The sequence below is a fragment of the Pelophylax lessonae genome, assembly GCF_965119305.1.
Source record: "Pelophylax lessonae genome assembly, chromosome: 1".
NCBI lineage: Eukaryota > Metazoa > Chordata > Amphibia > Anura > Ranidae > Pelophylax > Pelophylax lessonae.
The window spans coordinates 380,513,348-380,525,349 of record NC_138768.1 but is presented as its reverse complement, the minus strand read 5'-3'; the positions used below and the strand labels follow the sequence as shown (position 1 = coordinate 380,525,349).

General features: G+C 42.5%; 2 protein-coding genes across 2 annotated transcripts in view; one reads left to right on the top strand and one right to left on the bottom strand.

Moving 5' to 3' along the window:
* PLGRKT (plasminogen receptor with a C-terminal lysine) overlaps nucleotides 1-12,002 on the top strand; it is a 473,875-nt gene that overhangs the window by 135,540 nt on the left and 326,333 nt on the right. The gene's annotated exons all lie outside the window — the stretch shown is intronic.
* LOC309566301 (programmed cell death 1 ligand 2-like) overlaps nucleotides 5,061-12,002 on the bottom strand; it is a 93,154-nt gene continuing 86,212 nt past the window's right edge. The window contains exon 6 of the mRNA XM_082271405.1: nucleotides 5,061-5,179. Coding sequence (XP_082127531.1) covers nucleotides 5,157-5,179 — 23 coding nt within the window. The 3' untranslated portion in view covers nucleotides 5,061-5,156. The remainder of the gene's footprint in view (nucleotides 5,180-12,002) is intronic.

Genomic DNA, 12,002 nt, shown 5'->3' with positions numbered 1-12,002 from the left:
ATCCTCTAACATTATAATCCACAGATATCAAACAAGACTTATCCCACAGCTGACACAATTCTATTATTTTGTATTGATTGGTTTTTGAAGGTAATAACAGAAATTCAAGTTTGATCAATGTTATTGTCATTGAGATATGCAGTGACAAACTACAGTCTGTGTGACCCAGATGATCTTAGCAAAGGGAAAAGTCTTTCATTCAGGTTGGAAACCTTTAGCTAATAAACCATCTTAACACCTTCACGCTGACGTAATGCAAATATGCGCCCTTCGGCTTTAAGTGGTTGTACCCAGGCGATGCCTGCTGTTACAAGCATCACCCCGGTACCAATTTTTTAGAGCGGATGGTCGGCTTTCTTGTGATCAAAACTGATGTGACTAATCAGCTGCTCGGCTGTTATCACAAGTGGCTGGAGGGGGGGGGGCGATGTCCTTTTGCCGCTCCACCCAGGTCTCCTGTCCCACCAGGAGACCCTAGTGACCAGCCAGCACGTCCTCCAGCTGGCCGGAGACCCGAGCAAAGCCAGAATTGGCTATGAGCGGGTCTTGGATCTTCTTGACCCGACATCACCATGACATCACTTCCGGTCACTAGAGCCTAAAGATGCCAGATTTAAAGAAAATTACAGTATTCAAAACAGCCAACCTTGGCGTTTTTTAATTCTTTTAAGTGCAAAGGAGGGATCTGGGGTCTTATAGACCCCATGTTGCTCCATATAAAGTACTTGTCACTGCCTATTACTATCACAAGGGATGTTTACATTCCGTGTTACAGCAATAAAAGTGATAAAAAAAAGTACAGTGTAAAAACAAAAAAAAAATAATAATAAAAAAAAGTACCCCATCCTTTTGTACTCGCGCGCAAAAGCGCATGCATACATAGGTTGCACTCGCAACTGTAAACAGTATTCAAATCACACATGTAAGGAAACTTTAGAGTGAGAGCAATAATTCTAGCACTAGGCCTTCTCTGTAACTCTAAACAGGTAGCCGTTAAATTTTTTTAATTACATTTTTTTTAATCACCTATGGAAATTTAAAAGTACTGTGGCTTGTTGTCATTCCACAAGTGTGTGCAATTTTAAAGCATGACATGTAAGGTATTTACTCGGCATAACATCATCTTTCACATTATACAAAAAAATTGGGCTAACTTTACTATTTTTTTTTTTTTTTTAAATTTATGAAAGTCTATTTCTTCCAAAAAAATTGAAAGACCGCTGTGCAAATACAGTGTGACATAAAATATTGCAATGATCGCCATTTAATTCTGTAAGGTCTCTGCTAAAAACAATATATAATGTTTGGGGTTCTAAGTAATTTTCTAGCAAACAATCCTGATTGTAAGCAACAAATGTCAGAAAAAGGCTTAGGCATGAAGGCGTAGAGGTTTACATTAATATGAATACTTTTAAGACACCAGAGTATTTTTACTTCCTATTATAATTCTTGTTTTTACAGTATATTCAGGTCATGCATATATGGATTGATCCCTGAACAATGGTTCTTTTGGCATAGTAATGCAACGACACATGTTCATATCATACAAGATTGTATTAACCAGTTCCAAAATGACGTCAAGGAATTGCAGCCTAAATTAGGTTAGGAAGAGCCTAAGGATAATCTTTATAACATCTGTGCTGAAAACTGAGAATATGTGCTGAAAACCGAAGTAGAGTCCACAGCAGGTCTTTTACTGATGGGTCACATGTAGTGCTAAACAGGTATCGGGCAGGACAAGTTCAACTGATTCACTTGTAGATTGGTTTGCAGTACAGTGGTACCACTCTTGGATTGAGATCTTGGTTTGTACTTAGTGTGCAGAACTTTCAGGGGTTAGTAACATCCGTGTCTCAGTCTCTTGTAACATGCGAGCAGTCTCTATTGGGGCAGTTTCTTGTAACATACTTCTTCTCTTAACCATGGCAGTCTCTTGTGATGCAGCAGCTCTTTCTTGTAACATGGCAGTTTTCCAGAACATGGTAACAACAAAGGTATGGTTTCAGGTAAGTTCTGCGGGAATATAGTGGGTGCAAGTGAACGCAAAAGAGTTCTGTGGTTATGGTTGCAGGTGCCACGTCATAGGTAGAGGTTCAATGTTGATTTGCAGAGCCATGCATGTTTCTAGTCTGAACTAAACAGTACCTTTCTCAGTTGTAGCCTAATACTGCTAAAAAATAGACTGGCAAAATACAGCCAGTCTATGTTAATATCTACTTTTGCCTGGAAACATGAACAATTACACATAGCCAGCTACATAAAAAAAACATATGAAGGAGGTTACATTTATTCTTATGCTGAGTGCATACTTTTATCTTTATCTCAGATTAATAGCATATGAATGTGTTATAAATATTTTTACTCTTCATCTAAACTTTTGGGTTGAGCGGGAAGTCTGCCTAACACTACACCACCCTAGAAACCATATGTACATAAGAGAACATAACAGTTATGACTAATACAGTCTACATTTTAAGTTTATCAAATTCAATCGCATTTATACAATCTCACAATCTATCATATTGTGCAAAATTGTTAATTTTACTTTTTCTGCAGCTATAGCTCAGATTGAAAGTATACATGAAAACATTCTATACATTCTATATTTTGCAACACGGGAGTTTTTTCTTAGCAGTTTATTAAATATAATACTTTTAACTATGTGGCTTATTATAAACTTGTGTTATAAAAACCCATAGGAGTTATTTACTAAAGAAGTATAACTATAAAAAGTGAATTTTCACTTAGCTTAGTGAATATGTGAAGATATATATAAATGTACTTTTGAAAGAATGCCCAATCATGTGCAAGAAAAATAAAAAAAAGTGAATTTCTGATTGGATGAAGTCAGCATGACTTCACCCTATTCACTACGCAAAGTGAAAATTTGCTTTGTTAGGGATCAGCCTTTATTAACCTCCCTGGTGGTATTCCTGAGTGTGCCTCTGTGGTTAATTTTCAGTACCAAAAGCGGTAACCCCGAGCCACACTTGAGATTACCCCAGAATCACGTTTACCTTCCCTGCGATCTCTCGCCGTCCTCCCCATCGTCCTCACACTCTCTCCCCGCTCTGTGCTTGGCAGATGCCGGCGCTTGTCTTCCAGGTTCCCTTTCCTGCGAGCGCTGCAACGCAGGGGGGTGGAACCGGCGGCAAATTCAAAAATGTAAATACACTAAATGACATGATACAAAATTGTGATCCTAACAGATTACACTCTATCATGCCATTTGACCACAGGATTGCACCTGGTGACTTTTCCAGTACCATGCCTTTGCTTTTCCTGTGCTTTGTGCCTGGAAAATTGAAAATGACCACGGTGTCCAAAAAGCATTCTTGTTGCGCAAAAGCACTTTTAGACGAACTGGAAAACAGCGACAGTGAAACGGAGTTACTTGAAGAACTGAGCGATAGCGATTCGTGGGAAAATTCGTCATCAGGTACAGAAAGTGACGACAGCGACGATTCTGATGTCTCTTTCTGACACATAGCTCAGTTGGAAATTTTCAAGAATAATTTGATAGACTTCCCAAATTCCACAAGCTATGTGCCAGAAAGAGACATCAGAATCGTCGCTGTCGTCACTTTTTGTACCTGATGACGAATTTTCCCATGAATTGCTATGGCTCAGTTCTTCATGTAACTCCGTTTCGCTGTCTCTTTTTTCCAGTTCGTCTAAAAGCGCTTTTGTGCAAAAAAAACGCTTTTTGGACGCTATGGTCATTTTCAATTTTCCAGGCACAAAGCACTGGAAAAGCAAAGGCAGGGTACTGGAAAAGTCGACAGGTGCAATCCTGTGGTCAAATGGCATGATAGAGTGTAATCCGTTAGGATCACAATTTTGTATCATGTAATTTAGTGTATTTACATTTTTGAATTTGCCGCCGGTTCCACCCCTCTGCGTCGCAACGCTCGCAGGGAAGGGAACTGGAAGACGGGTGCCGGCATCGGATGAGCACACAGCGGGAGGACAGCGGGAGGACAGCGGAAGGACGGCGGGGGAGGATGGTGGGGGATCGCAGGGGAAGGTGAGTTTTAAAATATAAAACAACAGATTTCCATGCAAAACAATGTACCGCTTTTAGGACAGAAATCCAGACATGATGAGACCACCAGGGAGGTTAAATAAACCCCAGTGTGTATAGCAGACTTCCTCTGGTGCCATAACTTGACTTTCCTGCTTTAGTCTTCAAGCTTGTAGCAATGCATTGTAGAGGAGCAGAAACACTTTGCATACTGCCCTCTAGCTGGAAGTACCAGGATTGTTTAGGTGGCTGTTCCAGGGTTCAAAGTAGCAAATGGTAAAAGGAAAGGTTAAGTTAAAGAGACTCTGTAATCTTGCCCATTCAGAGCAAAATTATAGATTATCTATAAACCTCACTTCTGGCCCACTTATATATACCTTTCCCAAGCCACTCCCCACTCTATTGCTTTGCTGCCCCAACCCTGCTCCAAATCAGATGGAGTTGAAGCTTGCACAGGATTGATGAAGACATTGTCCTCATGAGAGTGATTGGGCCTGGCTTTTGGATCATAGGCCTGGACACTGCATCTTGGAAGGAAGTCACATGGTCGCCTATACTAAGTACTAAGGTGCTAAGCATTTTGCAATGGCTAAGAAAAAGCAAAATCAGTGGGGAGTAATATGAAGATTGGTATACTGTAAGTGGGTAGCAGGATATGCTTGAAAGCTACATTTAGGACATATTGACAAAGTATCTTTATGCATCCAGGGGGTGCCTGATATACACTGGAAGGGAAGAAGAATATATGGAATTATTTTATTCTTTTTAACACAAATATATATATATATATATATATATATATATATATATATATAGTTTGTGTGTGTGTGTGTGTGTGTGTATATATATATATATATATATATATATATATATATATATAGTATTTTGGATTTAAAGTTAATAGTACTCTACTATGCTTCATCATAATACTTTCCAGTAAAACTAAATAGATCACTGGTTAGGAAATGAACCTCACATTATTTTTATTTACAATAAACGAAATCCTAAATATATTAAAGTGCATTAGAAACAGAATATGTGCATATATCTTGATTATGTCCTATTAAAACAAAGGTTAACATATACTCATCCTAGCATTCAGCTGTCCTGATTTATTGAGTATTTGGAAGTTCTATAAGGGATAAGCTTGATCACCTAGAAAGAGAAACGTTCAGTCAAAATTCTTGCTGTTAAGATAGTTTTATACACTCTTGGTAGTTTTTTCTAAACTCAAAAGTAGTTATAGCAAACCACACATTAAAACACGTAGCTGCAAAAAAAAAAAAAATGTTTTGAGTCATAAAGCTGTCTAGTAAAAGGACAATATAATTATTTTTGGTCATTTTTTTTATATCAGTTATTCATTATTCATGTTTTACACTTTTTGTTATTATTAATTTATTATTCACTTTAAAAATAAAATCATTTTGTAATTTTAACTCAATATGCAGATAATATTGTGTCTTTCACAAAATAGACAGTTTTTATCAAATCATATTAAATTAAATAAACTACCATTTGAGAGGGCAAATAACAGTTTGTTAGCCCTCCTTTTCTGCAACTGATATATACTTTGCTTCAGGGCTTTTTTTCTCAGAGAATAGGTGCAGGAACTCCCGCCCAATGAGTCAGCCTTCTGCCCCCTACCCACCCCTGAGCACTGTCCCTTGGTTCCACCTCCTACCTACCTCTCAGTACCACCCCTTTTCAGAGGCGTAACTAGAACCTTCAGGGCCCCGATGCAAGAAACCATGAAGGGCCCCCCAGACCCCTGGCCGGGGCCCTTCCCTTCAAGCCCGGGGCTCTTCCCACTAATCCTGGGGCTCTTTACTCTCGTTGCATGGCCTTTTATTATGGTCCCGCAGCAGGATCCTTTCACAAGTTCTGCAGTGGGCCCCCCTCCTGCAATCTTGGGGCCTCCCCACAGTGGTGCAATGCCAGGGCCCGGTCGCAAGTGTGACCTTTGAGATCCCGGAAGTTCACCCACTGGTTTGCTACCGGGCCCCCAGGAGCATGGGGCCCGGTAGCAATTGCAACCCCTGCAACCTCTGTAGTTACGCCCCTGCCCCTTTTACAGAATACAGAACAAAGTATCATTTTATGTTACTAAGTGATTTGCATGGAAATTGTTAATGATAAGAAGAAAGACAGTAAAATAATTTCCCTGCTGTGAGCAACAATAGACCCTACCCCAGCAACAGAAGACCCCCCCCAGAAACAATAGACCTCCATCAGCAACAATAGATCCCCCACACAACAATAGACTTCCCCCGGGACAACAAAATAGCATCAATAGACCCTCCATCAGCCAGAAACAATAGACCTCTCCCTCAACAGTAGATCCCTCCCAGCAACAACTGACCCTCCACCAGCAACAATAGACCCCCATGCAAAAACGGATCTCCATCAGTGACAATAGATTCTCCCAGCAGCTAGCATCAATAGACCCTCCATCACACCCCAGCACCCCTTTTCAATACATACATTCATTGCTGGAGGTGCCGGAACTGCGTTCCCGCTGAAGAAAAGCCCTGCTTTGCTTACTTTCCTTACTGCTCTGTTATTCTGCCCTGAGTAGAGAGCTTGGTGTAAGCCCTGTTACAGATCTTACAATATAAGGGACTATCCCCCTGCCCCAAGTGGCAGTGCTCAGAATTGGCATTGAGCAGCTCATCACAGAGGGATAAAAAGTAGCATGCTCCCCTATACTGGAGAGAATAGCCACAAAAGATGGGGCAGCCTATTAGGTGATTTTCTTACTTTACCATGAATGGCCACAACTACTTTAAATAGACACTGTCATCAGGTAACACTTTTCAGTCTGCTCACATTAATAAACCTGCTTGAAATGAGCACTTACTATATCAGCCATTATTATCGCAATTTATGATACCTTTTTGTCAGTAATGAAAAGTGCTGTTATTTTCTTCAAACTCCAACACTTACAGGAGTGTTGGAGGCTTTCTGTACCAGACAATCCTCACTACTCCCACCCTCTCCACTCCTAATATCACCAAAGTGTCTGGCTGCTGCCTCTAAAGCCTCCAGTGCTATGTGAGTGACAGCAGTGCCCAACCGTAGTTTCGTCTGCAGGTGCCAAACATCACAACTTACTACTATCAATGACAATGTGTGGGCACTCTTTCACACACAGATCCCGATCCAGGCAACAACCAGACACCCTGATGACCTTACAGCTTGGAGTAAGTGCTAATGTTAAACATTTTGGTTAGGTAAGTGGCCTGAAAGTGTTAATTGATGACAGTGTCTCTTTAAAGTTTACATTTTAAAATATTAAGATCGAAAGAATTCCTTGAAACAAATAACATATACTGCATTTCTTATTACATATGCCTCCAGTGCAGGGCCAGTGCTAGACTATTTTGCACACCCAACACCAGCCATCTGAGTCCCCACGCCCCCCGAAAAAAAAAAAAAGACGTATGGTATGTGATTTCATGCTAAAGGGCCGCACTGCTGCAGTATATGTGCGTGGGGCAGACCAGAAGCAGATATATCCAAAAGCAGCAGTCTTTTATTATAATAATAATATATTATATTTAATATAATATTTACTGCTTATATATATTATTGGGGATCACACACAGGGCTGGTGCAAGGATTTTTGACACCCTAGGCAAAACCTGATTTTGCCGCCCCCTGGCTCCACCCCTGACTCCACCCATTTTGCCCTGCCCATGAGTGCGGTGTGCTTATTGTGGAAGGATTCAAGAGTGCATTTCGTACAGGTTCAGGGGTGCATTTCATACAGGGTGCAAGGTTTAGAAATGCGTTGTACAGGGTGCAAGGTTCAGGAGTGCGTTTCATACAGGGTGCAAGGTTCAGAAGTGCGTTTCATACAGGGTGCAAGGTTCAAGAGTGCGTTTCATACAGGGTACAAGGTTCAGGAGTGCATTTCATACCGAGTGCAATGTTCAGGAATGCATTGTACAGAGTTCAGGTTCAGGAATGCATTTTACAGAGTGCAAGGTTCAGGAATGTATTGTACAGAGTGCAAGGTTCTGGAATGCCTTGTACAGAGTGCAGGTTCAGGAATGCATTGTACAGAGTGCAAGGTTCAGGAATGCATTGTACAGAGTGTAGGTTTAGGAATGCATTGTACAGAGTGCAAGGTTCAGAAATGCATTGTACAAAGTGCAGGTTCAGGAATGCATTGTACAGGGTGCAGGTTCAGGAATGCATTGTACAGAGTGCACTGTTCAGGAATTTGTTAAACTGCAAAGACACCAATGAATTAAACATAGCACACTAAAATCTTGATTAGCAGCATACAGGAGCCGAGGGAAGAATGCAGGCATCAGATAGATAATAAATGAGAGCAGCCTATAGCAGGACATTCAGCAGTATAAACCTTTATCCAGCACAGCCAGGGACTGGTGTGCAAGCCAGCGGGGTGTACGGCCAATGAGAGTGAGTGTGAGTCCATGAGAGGAGCTGTCAAATTGAAGCTGTGATAGGATGGGACTCAAGGTATGCTACTCCACAACTTGTAGTCTTGTCACAACTCTCTGCGGCTGCCCTCCATACAGCAGTGCTGTGCCGCCTGAAGCTTGCTGTAATGCTCAGACGACACACAGCATGAGGAATGCACAACCGGCAGGGTGCAGGATGCCGGTGCCCCCTGCTAAGTTGAGCCCTAGGCAGCTGCCTAGGTCGCCTTACAGGTAGCACCCACCCTGGTTACACAAGACTGCTGCTTTTGTATATATTATATTTTATTGCTGATATAATATTGGGGAATGGCACACAAGACTGCTGCTTATATAATTTACTTCTGATATCACACGCTGGTCCACCATCCCTCCCCATCTCTTCTCTCATCCAGGTACATTTGGACAGTGGGGGGGGCACACTATAACAGGACACACTATCTGACTGACACACTGTACCTTCTCTTCCAATCTCTTTTTAGTTTCAGCCACACTGTGTGGGAAAGATAGCCAAGGACTGTGCGGGCTCCTCTGCTCTGCTGTGGTTGGGACTGGACTGGAGGAGGGAATGACGTCACGTTTAGGTGAGCGCCGTGCCCACACTCAGCACATTGGCTGGCACGACACCTGTCCTGGACACACAGTGCCAGCCAGGCTACAGGGATTGGCAGGGTCTTGTCGGCGGCGGCGTCACTACAATGTAGTAGTAGTAGTAGTGCTCAGTCGTAACCATGCACACATGCTGCGACTAAGCGGACGTTTATCCGTGAAACGTGTCAACTACTATGCGTTCATCTCTTGTCTCTGACTATATTATGGATACACTTTGAATTGATTTTATCTTTTGGATATGAATAAAACAGATTTTATATTTTTCACCTTCAAGTTGGAGTGCGGCTATTTCTCTCTATACATTACAGTTGCCTGGACTGCGGATCCTTGCTGCACCTTATTTTGATGGTTGGGATTACCTTATCACTGGAGCGGTTCTTTTGCCCTTTCTGCTGATCTGTGGCGGCGTCACTACCACCAATCCTATATGCACAGACAGACAGACCGTGAAGCCTACACACTGCACAGGCTCAGCAGCAAAGCACACAGTGAGTGACACTCACAGACTCATCAAAGACACAGGTCACAGTGACAGCACTATTCTGGCGGAGCGCTGGGCCCAGCAAACTGACATGATTATCCATCTGGGCTGGCCTGCAACCTCCTGGCTAGGCGGCAGTGCGCCCTAGGCTGCTGCCTAGTTTGCGGCTAGGCTAGGCTAGGCAGCAGTGTGTCCCTAGGCGGCAGTGTGCCATAGGTGGCTGCCTAGTTCGCCTAGCGGGATTGCCGGCCCTGCTGAGTCCCGCATCCCTGATCTCTGCTGTCTTAATGAGCTCCACTTGCTAAAAAATCTTTAGCCTCAGGCACACAGATGTGTCAGATTCCTGGTCTCCTGCTTCTCGCTGTAGTTCCTTCCTTCATTCGCAATGTAACTTATGTGTCTTGTAGTAATATAAAGGTGGGAGGAATAAACCACTGTGGGGGGTAGGTAGGATGCATTAGACAGTACCATACCTTTTGAATTCTAAAGAATTTTTTTAGGAGTATGAACTCTTTTGTTTTCAGAGAAACTTTTGATTACAACATTTTAAAAAGTGACAAATATGTGATTTAATAAAATACATTAACTCTTTGTTACTTATTTAAAGTGACACTAAATAAGATCCTTACTCTCCAAAAATAAATACACTTCCACTACTTTATTGCCAGCAATCTATTTTTCATGTAATTGTTGCTCAGGCCAGCCAAACATGGTTCATATCTCGACCAGTCCAAAGAAACCGGCCAAGATTTGAACCATTGACGGACAGGCTGAATGTACCAAGTTGATCGCTAGCAATAATCACTGTCTTCTCCCAGAGAGGACGGCTTTCCCCACAAGGAGAAGACAAGTGCCCAGCAGGAGGGTTTCCCACATCAACACGGTTTGTGATGATAGGGGAATTAAGCAAAGTTATTTCCTGCAACCAGTGGTATGGCTGGCCTTATTTTCTTTTTCTGCTTCCTTGTAACATCCTCTGTGAGCTCCCAAAATTCTCCTCACCTCCCTCCCTCACGTCCATTTGTTTGGAACAAGCACTGTTTGTTGGTTATAGTCATGTGCACTGCTCCTATGCACACCACAAATCCCATAGTCCTTGGTCTCTCTCAGGAGCGAGCAAGAGAGGGTGGCTATGCTCCTACATGCTGTGAGACTATGGAGATTTGGAGGAGGCTGAGCGCAATAGAAGGGACTTTTATGTCTTTGAAATACATACTTAAGTAGAATTTTATTTTCTCAAACCAGAGTTTAGTGGGGTACCCACTAGAGCTGCACCGTTACTGGTATTGGGGCAGATACTAGGGTAAGTTAAAGAGGAAGTAAAGCTTCCTCTGCAACTTGTACCTATAGGTAAGCATATGATAAGACTTACCTATAGGTACTGTAAATATCTCCTAAACTTGCATCGTTTAGGAGATATTTACTTTGCATGCAGCCAGTGATATAACTGCCATATGTGCCGTGAACAGCGGCTTCCAGGTGAACATGCCGGCCCTGTCAGCGGTGAGTGGGTGCCACTACAGGGGCTTTGTTCTAAGGCAAGTATTTCATAATGAGCTAGTATGTGATGGATACTAGCTCATTATGCCTTTGTCTTTCAGATATTTTTTTTTGGAGACTCTGTAACTTGTACTCATGCAAGTGCTCCTATACTAAAACCGATACTTTCAAGTTCAGGTTCACATATGTGCGGGGCCAGTTTCAGTGCAATGAGTCTGGTGTGATTTTGTTCTGTGGTTCAGGTGCAAATGTTTAAGTGTATGACACTGGAAATCGCACCTGAACTGAACTGAAAATCATACCTGATTCTTTTTATGCCCCTTTTACACAGGTGGACCGTTCAGATCTGCCTGTCAGTTTTTTTGGCGGATCTGAACGGTCCCCCCATGCATCCCTATGGGGCATCGGATGTCAGCGGAGACATGTCCGGAGACATGTCCGCTGACACCCGATCCGTCAAATCTGGACGGATGGAAACCTTATTTTCCATCCGTCCAGTGGATCGGATCGGATGGGAACGGACCGACGGTCCGTTCCCATCCGATTTCCCCCATAGAGATGCATGGGGAACTGACAGCTGTGTCTCCACACACAGCACGGAGACACAGCTGTCATCCTCCTGCTCAGGGCGGGATCAGCGGATCAATCCCCCGCTGAGAAAAACGGAGTCCATCCGACGGACAGTGTGTGTGAAAGAGCCCTTAAAATTGCACTGCGGCCGGCCTGCACATATGTGAACCGGCTCCATAGAATGCTGGTTTGGTTGGTATGTCATGCGAATCAGATGTGGTTGAAACACAATATATAATATTAATTTAAGAACCACATAACATGTATTTAGTATTAGAATAATATATTAGTAATAATAATGTGTCACATGACACTAAAAATAGGTATCGGTGAGTAATTGAGAAAAAGTAGCAGTACTCGTACA